Genomic DNA, 19,784 nt, shown 5'->3' with positions numbered 1-19,784 from the left:
TGTTTAATTAAAATTAGGAACAGACCCAACACTAACACACAATAAAAAGCATGCTTTGGTAAAACAAACCATAGAAATTCAAACAAAATCTACTCTAATAAAAACATGCAGAAAGTAACCACATATAAGATGAAACTTTTTTTTGATAACATCCTGATAGAACAAATGCAGCTGGTGAACCAGTGGTGCTGCAGAGGGCTCCTCTCCAGTCAGCTCATCAGTGGGCTCCCTGGTTGTGGTAGAGGGCCTGGAGGACCTGCTGGGCAGTGGCCTGGCTGGCCTCCTCCAGCATGCTGCTGGCACTGGGTCCTGGTAAGATCATGACGAGCCCAGTGAAGGTCTGGCTTATCCCTGGAATACACACCTTATAGGTAAAGTACAGGAATCCATCTGATCCTGCGTGGCTGTAGTGAATCTCCCGGACTGGCCGGCCAAAGCCCTGCATCTCACAAAGCCTGCACAGGAGCATCGTGGGAGATGAGGATGCTGATGCTTTAAGGCCCTGAGAGCAGGAGGAAGAGCAGGAAGGGTGGGGTGACTGGAGGCTGCTGGGCCCGCCCACTGCTCTGCAGAAACCCTGGGGGATGGATGGAGGCTTAAGCAGGTGGGGGGACAGAGTGGGGCCCAAGATGCAGCGCTGGGGCTTTACAGGGGAGGACGCGAGGTTCTTGAAGGGTTGTGGTGGAGGCATTGACTCATCTGGACCTGGCTTCACCGTGGAATGCCACTTGATTGAGACAGACAGGTTGAACCGTTTGTTGAATGCTGATGACAAAATGAAAGAAGTAGAGAAGTGAGACCTACTGTGTATTAAAGATGTTCAGAACAACCGCAGTGAATCAAAGTCTGCCCCTCCAGGTCTAATTTTCAGTCTAATGCCTGCACTGGAACATTCAAAGATGACCACTGCACTGTGTAAAACTGTGGAGTTAGAGGGGCAGACGCCTCATGGATGCTGGCTATTTTTTCTGATCCTGGCCATAAATCTGATGGATGTAGGACTGCAATTGGTCAGTACAGTTGTCAATATCCCATTTTTAATCAAAGAAAGATCAATAACATTAAATAACTTATCAAACTGATCAGATAAATGTGTACTTTGATGTTTTAGTTTGGTCAAAGGCGATTTCGAATTTCCGATGTTGTCCACCATTATATCCTGCCTAGTATGTTATGTGTATGTTAAATGTATTCATTTGGAAGTTTTGCCTAAAGGTGCGGGAGACTTTTGTGACCAGTTTTCATCAAATCTGTCAAACCTCAGTCATATCCTCAGTATCACGAACCTGGAAGTCTGTCATTACTCACCTGAATCTCTTGCATTATGGTGAACAGTTTCTTAGTGCCATCCACCAGAAACAAACTGTGAGTTTACATTCAGAGCCAGTAAGTAACTCGGGCATCTTCGGAATTTTGTTGCAACATGCAGTATGGGAAGCGAAGGCTCATGCAGCGGCCTGACAGCGGCAGCACAAGCATATGATATTATATGGATGAAACACGACGCTGAAATGTGGAAACAGCTGGAGGAATATGCATAGAGGGAAGGGAGCTCCTGCCATTTCCGTGTCGTCTGTAGCGGCTGCTGCTGCCAGACAGCGGCGCGAACCGGTGTTTCCCACAATGCACGTCGTGACAAAATTCCAAAGATGGCCGAGTTACTTACTGGCTCTGAATGTAAACTCATGGTTTGTTTCTGGTGGATGGCACTAAGAAACTGTTCACTGTAATGCAAGAGATTCAGGTGAGTAATGACAGACTTCCAGGTTCATGATACTGAGGATATGACTGAGGTTTGACAGATCTGATGAAAATTGGTCACAAAAGTCTACCGCACCTTTAAGCAAAACTTCCAAATGAATACATTTAACATACACATAACATACTAGGCAGGATATAATGGTGGACAACTTCGGAAATTCGACCTCGCCTTTGACCAAACTAAAACATCAAAGTACACATTTATCTGATCAGTTTGATAAGTTATTTGATGATATTAATCTTTCTTTGATTAAAAACAGGGTATTTACAACTCCACTGACCAACTGCAGTCCTACATCCATCAGATTACAGACAACACGGAAATGGCAGGAGCTCCCTTCCCTCTATGCATATTCCTCCAGCCGTTTCCGCGTTTCAGCATCGTGTTTCATCCATACAATATCATATGCTTGTGCTGCCGCTGTCAGGCAGCAGCATGAGCCTTCGCTTCCCACACTGCACGTCGCAACAAAATTCCGAAGATGCCCAAGTTCCCTCCCGACTCTGTTTGTAAACACACAGGTTTTTTTCTGGTGGCTGGCACTAAGAAACTGTTCACCGTAATGCAAGAGATTCAGGTGAGTAACCACAGAAAGACTTACAGATTCATGATACGGAGGATATGACTGAGGTTTGACAGATTTGATGAAAAATTAGTCACGAAAGTCTCCCGCACCTTTAAGGAAATATTTATGTGAACACTAAAATGTGAACAAAGTTTTGAACTGCTTTTCTGAAAGAATGAGCATAATTTGATATGAGCACCTTTTTTTTTTTGTTTAGAAATATTGGTATAATGATAAAATTTTACTTGTAACTAATCAGCTCACTGATCCCTTGTGTCTTCCCAAGACAATGTTCTACTACTTCTGCAGTCATGACCAACAGGACCACCACCTCCACATGACACAGAACAGTTTGTTCACTACAAGGACTTATTGAAAAATGTGGCCCTTTCTCTATTATTGGCATGTATAACACAAAATGACAAGTTCACTGAGCTATTTTACACAAAACTAAATTGACTTATCGTTACGCTGCAAATAGCGACCCATGTAAAGTAGTGTTTTAAATTGAGAAAGCTATGTGTAAATGATGGTATAATTCAAATGGAACCAGAAATAGGCACATAACATTAAGGAAACTGACCTTGTAGAGCACAGACAGACAGAGACAGATTGACAAATGAACAGCACAAAACAAAACAGCCATCATTCTTTAAACACTGCCATTCCTGTCCTGGATCAAACTGCTTTTCCTCATCCTTACCTGTTTTTAATATATTCCTTTACACTGATTTATGTTTTTGCTTTGCTTTAATTCATCTGTTCCATAAATTAACCCCTGTGAAACATCCTTTTTACAGTTATTTTAACATAATGTATTTGTAAATACAGTTTCCCTCTTCGAATCTATCCCCCTTCTCTCTCTGAGAAAAATCTGTATTATTATTATTATTTTTTTTTAAAGTAAGTCTTGCTTTAAATATTAGTTGTGCTGTTTTAAACTGAGTCAAATCTGGAAATTTTTTTGTTATTTTTTTTTAAGTTTATTTGTATGGTTTCTATATCCTGCATTATTTATCAGTCTAATAACCTTTTTCTGCATTGTATATATTGTTTGTATATTGGTTTTATATGCATTTCCCCACACCTCAACACAGTACCTCAATTACAGTAAAAATTATGTATATAGTCTGTTGTTTTTCCCAAGTCTGCAACACTTCCATACCAACTTCCCTCAAACGTATTTTAAGTGTGATTTCCAGCAGATTTCGCGTCTAAAAATGAATGAATTCAATTTCATTTCCCAATTTATTTATCAATACTTACCTTTCCTTCTGTATTTCTCATATGATTTCCAAGTCAACATAAATTTTGTTTTGTTCAAATTTAAGCTTTAGCTCAGGAGCAAACTAAACTGGAAAGAAATTGTGATTTGACATTTAATGTGATAATGGTCGTGTAAACACTTTTGGCCACATTGCCCAGTTTTGTCTTCTTGTACCACAGCTAACCTCAAAGGCAAGTTCATTTAATTCAGTTTGGCTGATTTCTGTCAAACTCAAATCAGTATGAATTGACTTTCCTAGGTTTAAGAAGAGCTCACCTACCTTCCACCAGTATCTTTTTGGCCATGGAGGCAGTGTGGTGAGAACTGAAGGCCACTATCGCTGCCACCCCCTCTATGCCAGGCCCTGCCTTCAGAGACACTCTCTCCACCCCTTCTGAGAGGCCTTGCAACACCTGACACAAGGATGACAAACACACAGCAGTAACAGCAGCTCACACTGGACAAGGACTCATTTAAGTTTTCTATGCCGCATCAAATCACAATATGACCGAAGTTTAACCGTAACATGTATGTGAAAAATGCATGGAGGAACCACAACGTCACCCATTGGTTTATGAACTGTAGTTCTGAAACCAGTCGTTTGTGATTTTGCTGTCACCATGTTGACTTTTTGGAGCCAGAAGTTACAATATTTGGGGAAAAGGGCAAAGCTGCAGAAGCATGAAGGGGTCAGCGGTCTACAGGGGATCATGGGTGAGCTAATGCTAGCTTATTGTACAGTACATCTCATCAAGCATCGTGCAACAAAGTCTTTTATAATCATATTATTGAAACCTATTAACCACAACTAAAGCCACAGTAAAATCACAAATGACCTCTTTTCTGTGCAGTTTGTGTTGCCAATAGCTGCGTTAAAGATCTATTTGGAGTCCTCCAAACAAGGTAAGAACTGTCACAGTTTATTCTAAACCATGGATTAACAAACAGCAGCAAAAGGAACAACATAGTAGCTTTAAACCTTCATTATAAAAGTGACTGGTGGAGAATAAAAAACCTTTACTTCAGTGGTGTGCCCAGTGGTGAACACAACAGCAGTGATTCTATTTTTAATCACTTTTTTCCACTTTCTTTGACCTTGAAAGTGGTTTCTTATGGTTTTTATTCTTAACTCAGCCTTGGTGTTTTCATGGCCACAGCAAGTCAGGAGACTGACTCGCTACTCCCTTTATAGTCACATATAGGGATGTAATGATTACCGGTGTAATGACAAACCGCGGTAAATTTCCCCACGGTTAGTATTACTGTTTCAAATTCTAATTATCATTAATATAACATGCTGCACATTTTTAATCCCCCTCGGCCAAATATAGTGTAAGATTCTGTTGAAAGTTACAGCCCTATAATTTAGATTAGATTGTCTTTGTGTAAAACTTATTACATACATATTTAGATTTGAAAGTACTTGGCTATTACAACTGCACATGGCCACTGGACCTAGAAAAAGTAGGTCATGGTCACCTATTTTCAATACTCTTCAGCTCCATGCCAAAATGCATCCACAGTATAAATTTGGTGCAGCTATGTCAGTGGGTTCTTCAGATAATATAATTATGCCATGGAATGGACAGATGGACGGACAGACAGAGGTAAAAACTGTGTTTAATTACTGCACTTTGAAAAACTCATGGTGCTACTGCTCATTTCCTGAAGAAGCAGCAGAACTCCAGGCACATGTGCAGTTTGCAATGTTTAGCCTCTGAAAACATGGCGAAAGGCACCTGCATGGACACCGCAGATTTTCCCCCACTAAAAGGTTTAATGTAGATAATGTTTCTGCCACATTGCTTTGTTTACAATTGTAGTGTTGCTTTTATATGCATACTTGATAACTAGTTCAGGTCCGTGAAAGTGTTCTTTCTGTACCAGTTCTTCAATCTGTAAGACTAGATCTGGTCTTGAGCACTAAATGTCAAGTGTTCTTGGTTCTTATTTAAAATTTGCACAAAGTGCAGTTCTCTCTTATGGCTGAAAGGTGCCATCTTTAATTCACATTTGCATGTTTGACGTTTACATGTTAATATTTTAACGTTTCTGCCAACAGAAAGTACATTGTGTGTGTTACTTTATTAGATTTTTTTTTTAAATAACACTTGGTTAAATTATTTCAGTGTGTGAATGAATAATTTTTGAATATTTTGAGCACATTTCTACAACACCACAATAATAATTGTGATATGAAATTTCCATATCATTACAACCCTTGTCACATATATTCAGTTACACAACCAATCTGGCTGTGAATGAATTAATTTCATAACGCTACACTGACACCTCACGACTCTATTCTACACACTAATGATACTTTTAGGTAATTTTTTGGAATATTTTAATGGGAAAATACTGCAAATAACTTCTTTAAGGACAATAAAGACTCCTTCCACCATATGTCTAACTTTCAAGGCCAACCCTTCTACCATCTGATGGGCCACAACTGGTGCAATGACAACACAGTCTAGATCAGGGGTCTCAAACATGCTGCCCAGGGGCCAAATGCGGCCCGCCAAAGGTTCCAATCCGGCCCATGGGATGAATTTACAAAGTGCAAAAATTCCACAGTCAAGGCTGTGGAACTCATTTTAGTTCAGGTTCCACATACAGACCAATATGACCTACAGTCAAATAATAACAGTAGAATAACTGACAAAAAAGAATGACTCCAGATTTTCTTCTCGTTTTGATGTGAAAAAAAAAAAAATTACATTATGCCTATAAATAATGACAACTTCAAATTGTTGTCTTTGTTTCACTGCAAAAAATAACATCATGAAAATATGTACTTTTTCAAACTATCCTGTAACAATAAAATATGAATAACCTGAACAAATATGAACAACCTGAAATGTCTGAAGAAAGCACAATTTTAACTATTTTCTGCCTGTTCCTCAGTGTTTAGTGACTTTGTAGATCTGATCCATAATACACATGTAGAAATGATCATTTGAAGCAGAATACTGTCAAAATTGCACTTATTTTTAGTAAGACATTTCTGTTGTATCAGGTTATTCAAATCTTTTTTGCTTGGATAGTTTATAAAAGTAAGTATTTTCATAATTTCATGGTTTTTTTTTCCACTAAAACACAGACAAAAATTTGTAGTTGTCATTATTTATAGGTTATTCTGTTATTATTTTGCTGGTTCGGCCCACTGGAGATCAAATTGGGCTGAATGTGGAACCTGATAGAAAATGAGTTTGAGAGCCCTGTTCTAGATGGAACTTCCAATCTACCAAACTGTAAAAACTCAGTGACCCACGTTATGCATCAAGTTGTTGACGTGTTGGTTTTTGTGTGCATTGAGGACCCTGTTGGTGTCCTGTGAGCAGAGGGAGCAGTACCTGCAGCAGGTCCTCTGGTCGAGTATCAGCTGGCAGCTCTCCCATGCACAGGTGCCTCTTCTCGGTGCTGCGGCGGACACAGAGGCGGTACCCAGGCTCCAGCATGTGTCCATGCAGAGAGCGGATGGCCTCAGAAACCATGGCTGATGAGCCGTACTTAGCGTAGGCGAAACCACGATTCTGTCCGCTGAAGTTCATCATGAGCCGGAACTCCCACAGGGGCCCCACAGAGCTGAAGAGGGGGATCAGAAGGTCCTCATAGGCATCCCGGGGAATCTGACTGATGAACACCTCACAGCGGGGTCCTGGAGCTGGACCTGCCCATACTGCAGAGACTTGACTTGTAAATGTGACTGGTAAAGCCATCAGTTTTCTTATATTCAAATATGAAGCAAAAATCTCTCAAAAGACAATTTGTTTGCAAAAGAAATAAACTGTAACCTACATTCATGATGACAAAAATGTTTTTTTTCTCCCTAACAAGTGAACAGGGTGTTTTCTCAGTTCATAGAAAGTGCAGATGTGACTGTGCTGTAGTTTTTTGGTTTTTTTTTCTTTGTGATATGCTATGATCTGTGTTTTGGCAAAATTCTTCTAGACCAGTGGTTCTCAAACTTTTTACAATGGAGTACTCCCTGAAATAGACTTTTTCTTTTTAAGCAAAGTACCCCCAACTCTCGCTTCAGCATTTTTGATTGGAAAAAATTTGATCCTGTGCCAAAGATGTGTTTATATTTTCAAAATCTTGTAAACAAACAGCATATATTTAACTGTTTTATATATATATATATATATTAAAAGAAGTAAATTTTGTGTGTAAGTATAAACTGAAAAGTGTCCTCTTTCATTGATAATAAAAATAAATAAGTTGGTCAATTAATAAATGAACCTTTCAACAAAAAATAATTACTTGGCTACTCAAACTCATTTTGAATAATATCAAATAGAAATGTTCTTAAAATGTTACCAAAGCTTAAGTAACATAATTGACAATAAAACTATTATATGAAAGTATTTATTGTGTCTTATTTTTCAGCATTAATTCTCATTATTTATTTTGTATTCAGTATATGATGACTTATTTATTACTGTATTTTTCCCAAAAAATTTCAAGTACCCCCTGGGGTTCTTCCAAGTACCTCTGGGGGTATGCGTACCCCGCTTTGGGAACCCCTGTTCTAGACCAATGTTTAGAAATTAACTCAAACAAATGCAAATCAAAAACGTCACTAACACCTTAAAGTTTACTTTCATTTGGTCTAATTAAGTATTTAACATGTAGACGTTTACAATAAAGCATCCACAAAACTACAAAGTGATTTATACATCAAACTTGTAGGTATTCTAAATGAAGATAATCTAAGAAGGTGGTAAAAATTATTCATTCATGGACAAAAAACTGGTCTGGATCACATGTTTTATACTATAAAGGCAGTATATAAAAAACAGTCAAGTGTTTATGTAATACAGATGTTAATGTTTCACTAACAAAAAATAGCAGTGGCTCATGAAATTAAAATGCAGAGGTTGGAAAAAGGCAGGCTGAAGATCAGGGCCAGCTGTTGCTGTTGGAGGTTTCGTGTGGGTAAGAAAACTCCAAATGAATAACGCATCAATAATGGCTGGGTTCCATTTAGCTGCTTCAGTTTCTTCCAATGGCCTGCTTGTCATTTCACATCTGATTGGACACATCAGTTGAGTGGTGCAATCACTGCCATCAGTATCACCTGTGCTTTGTCAAGTCACAGTATGTGAAGCAATTTAAGTTTGCAGTTTGTGGCACTTATCAGTAGAAAGTGAACTGCTAGAACTGCTTAAAAGAGCCACATTCCAATTCTGACATCTATACTGATGACTAATATAAATAATTGTGTTCAATCATTTAATTGTAAAATGTTGCCAATTTTACAGTTCTATTTTTTTTAATTGTATTTATCCAGGAAGGTCCTTTGAGATGCATGAGCTCTGTCCTATGTAAGAGTGGAGCTCACCTACCCTTGCTGATTTCCTCCTGTTCCCTCATAAAACACGACATTAATTCTGTGGAGGCCCTTTGAAGGGCTGGACAGAGCAGGGGAAACAGAACACACCTGCCTTCATTCACTCTCTGCCCAAACAATTATGGACTGACCTGAAGGTGTAGGTTTAACTGTTGTCTACAGATAAATACAAACAGAAACCCTACAACAATTTAGCAATATAAAAAACATTCAAAAGGATTAAAATGTTTAATCAAACCACGCAATACCAACACAGGTAGCAGATGATAAAAAAACCCAAAATGAAATGGCTATAGATACGGAACCGTAAGCAAATACCAGAAGACTACGAGTACAAAAACCCAAGACTATGGCAGAAGTGATTAACAGCTCTCTGCAGCTATGAGTAGTCTAACAGGGTTAGGGCAATTCTGCATTTTTAGAAAACGCATAACCAATCAGAAGCATGCCATATTACTAGTCTTTTCGTACTTTTGTACGGTTCCGTATCTGTAATCAGTGTCCCCCACCCCACCCCACGCCCACACACACACACACACACACACACACACAAAATACAGGCCCAGAACTACTGAAATTAGTTTATGATAACTTTATGGAATAGGACAATGTGTTCCTCTCTGCTACTACTGTGTATTGTTTGTTCTGGTTTGGTGATATTTGGGGGCCACTCTGGTACCAAAGCTTTATTTTACTGTATCCAAACTGTGAATGTATTTTCTTACACCAAATGCAAAACGGCAATTCATTGTGACTAATATGCGACCCTGAAATTTTTCCTGAAGAATAAAAATGGATTGATACAACCATTTATATTTTTGTAGACATAAACCTAAGATGTCATGGGTTCCCTTCAGGACGAGGCCCAAGAGGAAGTCACTGAGAGCAACTTTTAGGCACTTTTGGAACACAGCTAAGAGCTCTTCTTTCAGGGAGTCCTGGTAAAAATGGCAGCAAAAAATGGGATTACAGAAAAGACAAAAAAAAAAACATAAAACACACCAAATGCATAAAACAAACTTCAGAATGATAGTAAAATGGAAGAAAAACAGGTAAACAAAGTATCAAAGACACAAATACAAGTAATATCTGTAACTCACACCCTCCTTCTACAGAGGTTAAATGAAGCAGCACCTACTGTTTCTTTCATAACAGTAGGTAAACTATCATTTAACATATTTACAATGAGAATTTCAGGTTAAATTTTAAGAATGATAGTAATGATAATAATAATAATAATAATAATAATAATAATAATAATAATAATAATAGATTGGATTTCTATAGTGCTTTTCAAGGCACCCATAGCGCTTTACATTATTGTAGAGTGCTATATTATTCATGATTGATCCATTATTCATTCACTCTCACGTTAACACTCTGGTGATGGTAAACAGAAGCATGCCAGAAGCATGGTTGACAATTCCTGCCAAACAGCCTCTCTGACCACCACCAAACATACGCATCCATACACAGTGAGTGACACTGGAGGCAAGTAGGGTGAAATGTCTTGGATGGCACATGACTAGGACACAGCGGGATTTGAACCGCCAACCCTTCGGTTATTGGACGACCCCCTCTACCTCCTGAGCCACTTATACTTCTGTATGTGGACAAAACCAGACAAACAGTGAACATTAAGCCAAACAACTGCGGAATATTAAGTGCATCTCAAGGTCTTGCCTTCAGGCGGTCCTCCGTACTTCCTCTGGCCATTGACTTGAGTCAGCGTGATGTTGGTGGTTTTCAGCCAACTGTCTAGAGCCTTCACCCGCTCAAGGTTGAGCACCTGAAGAGAACACAGAGGAAATAGCTCCTTAGAGACCCACTACAGCTGCAACCATTAGTATTTCCACTATTTCATTAGCTGACTGAATCACCAATTATTCTGGGGTGAATGGTTTTTTTTAATAATAATGCCAACTTTGTGAAAGCTTACAAATTAATACTGAATATCTGTTTTAATTTAACAAAATCATTAATAATGGTACATAATTCATTCATGAGTAAAGGAAATACAAACTGTCATGGTTGTTTTACCTCAATACTGACATATTATCAACACAGAATTAATTGATCCAAGGCCACAAGACCAAAAGTATTTTTAATAGTTCACACATATTGATAGGTATTTTTTCATCTTGAATTGCTTGTCTATATTTTTTACTGACACTCTTTTATGTTTTGCTTTGTCTTTAATGTTGCTTTTTAACTCTGAGTCTTACTGTATCAGTGGTGCATTTTTAATTGAATAAAATGAAAAACCATTACTTGTCTGTTATTTGTTGTTGGTAACTAATTTAACTAAAACAAATGTTAAATTATTACATTTCACTGTTAAAGTTTTCATAATTTTGCACAGAAACAGTAACAGACAGCTGTAGAGCATCCCTGATACCATGCCAATCATATCTGACTTCTGAAAACTCCAAATGTTGGTATTGTTTGGACTTCTCTCACTGAACTAGGTTGATTTAGCTGTGGTTCTCATGGTTTCAGACGCTGCTGGTTCAGGGTCTGATTTGGTTGTATGTTTTGCACACAGGTGCGCATGCACAAGTGTGCCTATTGTGAAATGTAATCCATCGTAAAATTCATTTACATCAACATTACATTACAGCAACATGGCTAAGTACGGCTCTACTCACTCCCATATTTCTACTTCAGTTTGAGACCTTGGTGAAGCAAAATTGACAACGGTGAGGCACCAGTCTGTATCACTAGTCTTTTAGATCTTGTTGCATTTTGTTGGTTTTGTAATGTTAAGATAATTTTCATCCTGTTTTGATTTTTCTATTGTTTTTGTCTGTTCACATCTTTCACCACTTTCCTGCATTTCAACCACTGATAAACATTATGAAATTCTTCCAGACAACTTTATCCCACTATATTAAATATTTACATTTATTCATTCGTCCTATTATTCCTTTGTATTTTTGGCTGACATTTGACAACAGGTCGAGAGAACATTCTCTTGATAAAACTAGAGGTAGATGACCTAAAACCGTTCAGTTTTACAAAAGCAGAGCTACATAAACACTTGTTCGAGGCTATGGTTCACTTCGGGGATGTGGCCGAGTAAAGCTGTTCGTTGTTGACACTGGATGGTCTAATAATGGAATGAAAAACACACAAACTGGATAAAAAACGTAAAGAAGTAACAAAACCAAGACACAATCCACCGACAGGACTCCATCACACGCAGTCGGACAGGCGCTAGTGTTCGAACATTGCTTTATGACAAATGACACAAAATAACCAGTTAAACCGGAGCAGAGCTGCGCCTTCAGGTCCAATCAGCACCCGAACGGGCCGAGTGTGACAGCGTGAACCCACATAGGACGGACCCGGACCACACCGACCCGGTCCCGTGGGTTAGTGGACTCACCTCGCTCCGTTTGCTCTCCATCTTCTCCACAGAGTACGTGTTTGCGCGCGCAGTGACGCCACAAAGTAGCCAGGGGTCGCACCTGGTGGTTGGTCCAGGTCAGCCCATCACATCCAGTCCACCTGATTGGCTGCACTCACTTCCAATTAGTCATGTGTCGAACTCCAAAGATGTGGCCGATGTTTAATAGTGAATCAGATGAATCTGCTCTCCACTCCTCTGTCCTTTCACTGTGGCTCATCTCCGCCCACGGTAGAACTTATTGGGCCTCTTATCCTGAGGAACCCCTCATCCACCCAGCAGTAGAGACACTTTGGTGCCAGGCCGAAACCTCAGTCTTCTCATACCTGATGACGGTGATGGAGGGGATTGTTCTGGAAACATCTGTTCCTTCTGAGAGCAGTCGCTGTCTACATGTTCAAACTAGAAGCACTCGGAGAGCGCAGACCTCCGCCAAGGCTGATCAGTGCCCCCCCGTGGGCCCCCCCACCCCCGATCACCACCAAAATTTAATCATTTCTTCCTTATCCCATTTCCAACAAACCCTGAAAATTTCATCAAAATCTGTCCATAACTTTTTGAGTTATGTTGCACACTAACGGACAGACAAACAAACAGACAGACAGACAGACAGACAAACAAACCCTGGCAAAAACATAACCTCCTTGGCGGAGGTAATTAAAGACTTCAATCAATCAATCAATCAATCAATCAATCAAGAATCTTCTAGAAAACAGGGGAGATGTTCACAGATAGAAGGAATGGCATCAGCCCATCCAAGCTGAGACACCAACCTGCACTGAGGACATTCAGATTGTTTGGATACTGAGTTTGGTTCTGTTTCAATTTCTCTTCTGGTCCTGTTCTGTTCTGTGGATTTGTTTTACAGTGTTTTGTTCATTTTTTTTAGCAATCAAAAGTTTGATTAAAATATTATATATATAATATTATAATATAATATATATAAAACAAAAGTAAGACTGCTTATTTGACAACAAATTCACAAAATGAGGCAATTATAAGGCTTCCGATAAAGACACAGACAGCAAAAGGGTTCATCAACACATAAACCCTTCATATTTTCCCATATAAGTTAAAATATGAGGTTACAAATGATACTAAATTAAGAGCCGTTTTGGAGCTGAAAGAGCCAGCTCTTCTTTGAAAGGTGTATCAAAAGATCCAACTCCCTGAAAAGAGCCAAACTTCCCATCACTAGTTCAAATGTGAACCAAGATGAACAAATCACAAAGAAAAAATGCATTCAACATCAGTGTCAGACAATGGACCATCTGTCTTACAAGAAATACATCACAGAATTAGTTGATCATAGGCCGAGGCCATTAGGCCAAAAATCTATTTCATGGCTCATACACGTTTGTAAGTATTTTTCTGTGTACAAATCCTGATTCAGAATTAGTTTTCTTTATTACTGCTACATTTTTCTTTATTACTGCCTATTTGTGCAATACCAGCAAACAACAATAACATAACAGCACATGGCAAAATGAGTTACTAATCAGTTAATACAAGCAGTCAGACAAACAAATAATCTTGGATAACAAGAAACAAAATGAAAACTACCAACTACTGTCCAACTGAACTACAACCGAATTACAGTTGTCACAATGTAAACACATCTATCTTCTCTTAAACAAACAGAATCTGGGGAAATACTTGAGCTGACTTTAAGTTGACTTCAGGGATAAGGAGATAAAACATTCATTACTGTAATATCAGTTTACATCATGGCGTGATTGGAGATCAACAGCTATGACTGTCCGAATAAAATGTTATATTACAATAATCTGACCATAAAGAGTAGTTTCAAACAACTAATGACCATCTTTTATGTTGTTTTCATCTTGTTCTAGATATACACAGGGACATTTGTCTTGGACTACTACTACAACTTGGACTTTAAAACACAGTAGATACACAAAACAGCACCAGCGGATCACAGCCATACATTACATTTAGCTTTTGAAAATGCACATTGCACCAGTAGTGGCTGGTCCATAGGAGGTGCAAGGGCTCTGTCACATTTTAATCTATATGGAGCAAAAGAGTTGTTTAAAGGTTAAAGGTGAACTCACTTTATCATCCCTGCAGGAAAATTGGGTCTGTGTATATTCCCATCCTAATACACACACAGTCTACCTATAATTAGCAATCATCACATAGCACACACATTAGGAGCAGTGAGCTGTCATTGAAGGCACTGAGGGACTAACTCCAGATCTTCATCACCACCATGGTCAGGGGCAGTAATAGGAGAATGAGTCTGTATGTACCTGCTTTTAGTGGTGGGTAAACTGGAGCACCCAAAGGAAACCCACACAGCATGGAATGAACAGGATTGATTGATTGATTGATTGATTGATTGATTGATTATCATTATTATAATAACAGTCTTGTGTCCTGTAGTTCATGTCATTTATTGAAAGTCTTTTTAACTATACTTACTTAATTTCTGTGTGAAAGGAGAGCTTAAGTCCTGCCCCTTTCAGTGTGTACCCCATAAGACATAACTTTGGAAAGAAATATGAACGGCGGTCAATGGCAAGAGACAAATAGTTTAGTGATCTTGGTTAAATTGTGCCACCATTTACACATATGATGTTTGTCATTTTAAAAGATAATTTCATGAGCCAAGAAAGTCACAGTTAGTGGTACATGTTTTGTGTTTACCATCTCAGCTCAGTACTGCATCTCTCGTGTGATACATGTCATGACACCAAAATGACCTTGGCACATTTGACCTTATTCTTCAAGAGTGAGGTGAAAAAGTATTTCAAAAAGCAAAAACACTACACTCACTACAGTCTGATCATGCTGAATCTGCATAGATAGATTGTGGAGACAGTTTGAATGACTTCTGCAGCTTTCAGAAGTATATTCTTTGTATTTATGTATTTTCACACACTTTCTTGGGTTGTAAAGTTATGTTTTAAATTGATAAAATCTTATATGTACATGATTGAATAACTAAAACAGGTTTAAAAAAAATTGTCTCTCATGATGAACCGTAATTTTTTTTTTTTCCCAAAATAAGTATCATGGTTTAATCGATGGTCTCAACCATGGGGGACCAGACAAATGAATATGTGGCTCCAAAAACCTTGGAGAACCGGTGACATGAGGCTGTCCTCTCAGTGGAGGTTAATTTTGGAGCGCTATATTTTGTGCCCAGTAGTCAGTCACTATGTCTATCTCACTTGAGTGAGACAGAGATACTTTCCAGACTCCACAATGAACACAAAGTAGATGATGAACCTGCTCCAAATGTCACAGGCAATAAAGTTTTGGTTCCATTACACCTCTGTTTAGTCTCCTCCACCTCTGTGATACAAAGCCTTTAACAGAATATGAGGTCAAACATATGGCTCTTAAAGCTGCGCATGACTTTAGTCACCAATTTGTCATCAGATCTGTAAAACCAGAGTCAGAGCCTAAGTATCACAAATCCGTAAGTTTTTCCATGATTACTCACCTGAATCTCTTCCCTCAGTGAACAATTTCCAAGTGTACTCCACCATGAACAATCCATCTGTTTACAAACAGAGCTGGTAGGTCACTCTGGCATTTTTGGAAATTTGTTGCAATATGCATTGTGGGAAGCGAAGCTCCGCAGAGCTGCAGTAGCAAGAGGCAATGAAGCCGTTTCTGTGTTTGTTGCTGCTGCAGCCATAATACAGCTGCATAAAGCACCATTTCCCACAATGCAGATAGTGACAAATTTCTGAAAATGCCTGAGTGACCCGAGTGGCATGCAAAAAAATGTCAGCAACAATAAGATTTTTAATCTGTCATTAGTGGGCCACTTTAATAGCATAATTTAAGAATACAGTTAGTGTACTTTTGGCTATTATCAGAATTCCAGAGTTCATATGTACAGTACAGTAGGTGTTGTTGTTTTTGGTATAATTTAGCAATTAGATCTATCTATCTATCTATCTATCTATCTATCTATCTATCTATCTATCTATCTATCTATCTATCTATCTATCTATCTATCTATCTATCTATCTATCTATCTATCTGTCTATCTGTCTGTCTGTCTGTCTGTCTGTCTGTCCAACATCCATACTATACTATTTATGTTGTTTTTGACTTGTTCCATCTTTCAGGTCATTTCTGTGTTGTATCTTTTTGTTCTTTTCATACTTTTGCATATTTTTTCCGTCTTGTCTCATTGGGTCTTTACATACACTTTTTTGTGCATCCATATTCAATCAAATTCTAGCCTTAGCTTTTCAGCCCAAATAGAATGAATAAATAGAGAGTAGTGTAGTTGTGTAATGTGCAAACGTATGTTGTTTTTTCTTTGGTGAGAGAGGAAGCTCTCAAAATAACCTTTTATATTCATAAAATAGAATAACCCTCCTCTTGTCTTTTTCTTCATGTTTGTTTTCTGTTATGCAATTAATATCCCCGTAATTAGTTAGAGCTCAGCTTGAAACTCCATATCAGTGTGGGAAAGAGACAAAAATAGAGTACAAGAGATTTTGCCATCTGTAGCTTGTCTAATCTAGACAGACAGAACAGCTCTTCCATGAATCAGGACCAAACTGGAAAAAAAATGTTTACTCTAAAAATGATAGCGACTAAGTAACATTTGATGTAACTGAGTACATTTTAAGTTCAACAAAGTCTTTACATTTAATGGAAAACAGTTGGCCTTACTAAATAGTTCACATTTACATTAGTGCCTACATATTTCAATTTTAGTTTTATTAAAGCTTTAGGTCACAGTCAGTTATATTTAACAAAAAACTTTTTGTACATTTTCAGCATATTTCTATTCAGTAATGTTAAGTGTGACGTTGTTGCTACAGTTTTCGTCTTACAGTTTTTCTCAGTCGCTTTAGTACATTTCTCAGATCAGAATTGAAATTCTCAAAACCTGCTTGTTCAATCTTCACATCATTATGTCACTTGTACAAATCAAAAAAGCAGTTTCTCATTTCTTTGAACAAGTTCCATGTGCTTTGGTACATCCATGCAAATGATTATGCACAATTCCTTGCTGTTTCCTACATTATCAATTACTTATGTCATGTTGATCAATCTGTATTATAATAGTCTCTGTTGAATAGTCTCACCCCCCACAACATTTAGGCATTAGTTCATTGCATAAGTCTTAACATGCAGAATGGTTGAACAAGTTGTAATAATCTGTCAAGCACATCTCTATACATTTCCATTAGACTTTTTTTTCTAAATCTGTCCTTAATTGGTAAATTGCCCTACTCTCTACTTTCTCTAACGAAGAGAAGATATTCGTTGTGATGCAGATGAGAATTTGTGGCCGAACAGACAGGAACATCACGAGGTGTAGGAAGACTGCACTGGAACTCCTACAGCACTGCATGGACAGTTTTCCCTAAGAAGATTGTCCTATGTTCACATTTCTACTTTTGTTTGTTTATTTTTTCTTTGTGCTATGCAGTGCTGTCTTTTCCTTTCTGTATCACAATGACATAGTCAGCCAACAAATTACAGTACAAATAGTAAGAGTATAAATGTGAATCTTGTCCAGTCTCCTGCAATCAATCTCCCACATACACTAAGATGTAACTTACAATTTACAATAATTGTCATCAAAACTTTAGTCATAGTTTCCATTAGAACATCCCTCCAGAGTACACTGTTATATTGACAACAGGACTTAACAATTGGACTGACTTATGACTTACACAAAGACACAAGGACTTGTCATTCTAATGGCACTGACAGGTTGATTGACACAGATATTTACTTTTGAGAGATGAACTAAGGATTTGGAGCAAGAGACTGGCTTTAGCAGGTAATCCATGGTGTTTTGCTATTTGTACAAATTGTTTTGAGAAATGCACTTACTGTTTTGCAAATGTTGAGGATGATTCGAGATGTACCAAAGCAACTGAGAAAAACTGTATTTACATATTTTATACCATGTTTGTCTTTTCTCTTTTATATCTTTGTCATTTCTTAAAGAAATTACAGTTAATTCAGATAAAATAAAATGTCACTTTGTTACCACAGTTAATTTATTTTCACATTTCAAAATTATCTGTCATAGTTCACAAGATTATACAGATGGTAAATGGACTGAACTTACAAAGTGCATTTTATACACCTTCACGGTGCCCAAAGCGCCTCACATTCACACACCAGTGAGCGGCTTCCACCATGCAAGGCACTGCCAGCCCTACTGGAAGCATTTTAGGGTTCAGTGTCTTTCCCAAGGACACTTTGACATGTGGATAGTCAGAGCCAGGATTCGAACCATTGGACGATACACTCTACCAACTGAGCCAAAGCCGCCTCAGATGTTATAAATAGCTCATAATAGATTTATACAATGCATGAAAATTTCATACTTATCCGATATTAATTAAAAAATCAAGGTGGGACTGCAGAAATGACTGACAACAGTTATTCAAATTAGTAAAATAAATCCATTTTCTTACTCTAATTATTCATGTTTACGTAATTTTTGTGTGAAATTGTTTAATGTGCAATTGAAAATTAAACATGCTCAATTCAACTTGTATATATGTCAGAATTACTTTCAGGGTGTATTATTAAGTGAAATATGAATATTTATTGACTCTTCAACTAATTCTCTGTTGTTTCAGTGCAGACAGTGATTGCACTGTGATACGATTCAAGCTTTGCTCTGTCCCTCTTATATGGAAATATGCAGGGCCAGATTAACACTTCATTATACCCTGGGCAACAACATTCAAGGGCCCCATCATCACAACCCCAGGATCCCTATAATCTGGCAAAATACAGAATAAATTCCAGGAATATATGTAAATATACCCCATACTTCAATACCTAACTATCATCAAATGCATTTTGATGTACAAATGTGTAAATGCTCGTAGAACTACAAGTGCACCACTATAGTCTCTTGTCAAGGCCACTCACTTGCAAATGATGATATGAAAACAAAACACATTAGCATCAGTATAATCTAAAATTGATCCACTACATTAGAAAGAGAAGGAAGTGTCCCCCATTTTCACAAAAAATAAATAAGAAACCATTTCCAAAGTATCCATTATTTATTTAAAAACACTTTTTGCCAACACAAATGTATTGAATCGTCAGAAAAAGCCCACAGACAAAACACAAACTGTGATAGTGTTGGTACAAACACAGAATCCAAATGCAGAACTCAGACAACAAAAATTAGTTCAAAAAGATTTATTATTCACACACAGGTGACAAAATATTATGAGTGACAGAATCTTGAGGATAATGGTTGGAGATTTCCTCCTCTGATTCGTCCTCCGGATCGAGGGCAGCAGCCCGTCTCCCCGAGCGATGTTAGGAATATTTTCCCCGACTGGGGAAAAGCAAAGGGAGGTCAGGGACGGAAACAGGTCATACACAGGCAGGCTAACAATCGGGCAACAGGACATAAGGACAAGGCAAACTCATGTACCGGTA

At 38.1% G+C, this 19,784-nt stretch overlaps 1 protein-coding gene across 1 annotated transcript; it reads right to left on the bottom strand.

Moving 5' to 3' along the window:
* Window positions 1-217: 217 nt before the first annotated feature.
* Window positions 218-12,362, bottom strand: dnd1 (DND microRNA-mediated repression inhibitor 1). Its single transcript, XM_030146126.1, has 5 exons — window positions 12,339-12,362; window positions 10,634-10,739; window positions 6,951-7,276; window positions 3,875-4,007; window positions 218-765 (listed from the first exon to the last, which is right to left on the bottom strand). Exons 1-5 carry the CDS (start codon window positions 12,357-12,359, stop codon window positions 218-220), a joined length of 1,134 nt encoding a protein of 377 aa, XP_030001986.1. The 5' UTR covers window positions 12,360-12,362.
* Between the last annotated feature and the right edge of the window lie 7,422 nt (window positions 12,363-19,784).

This window comes from Sphaeramia orbicularis, chromosome 10, assembly GCF_902148855.1.
Source record: "Sphaeramia orbicularis chromosome 10, fSphaOr1.1, whole genome shotgun sequence".
Lineage (NCBI taxonomy): Eukaryota > Metazoa > Chordata > Actinopteri > Kurtiformes > Apogonidae > Sphaeramia > Sphaeramia orbicularis.
This window is presented reverse-complemented; position numbering and strand designations above follow the sequence as displayed.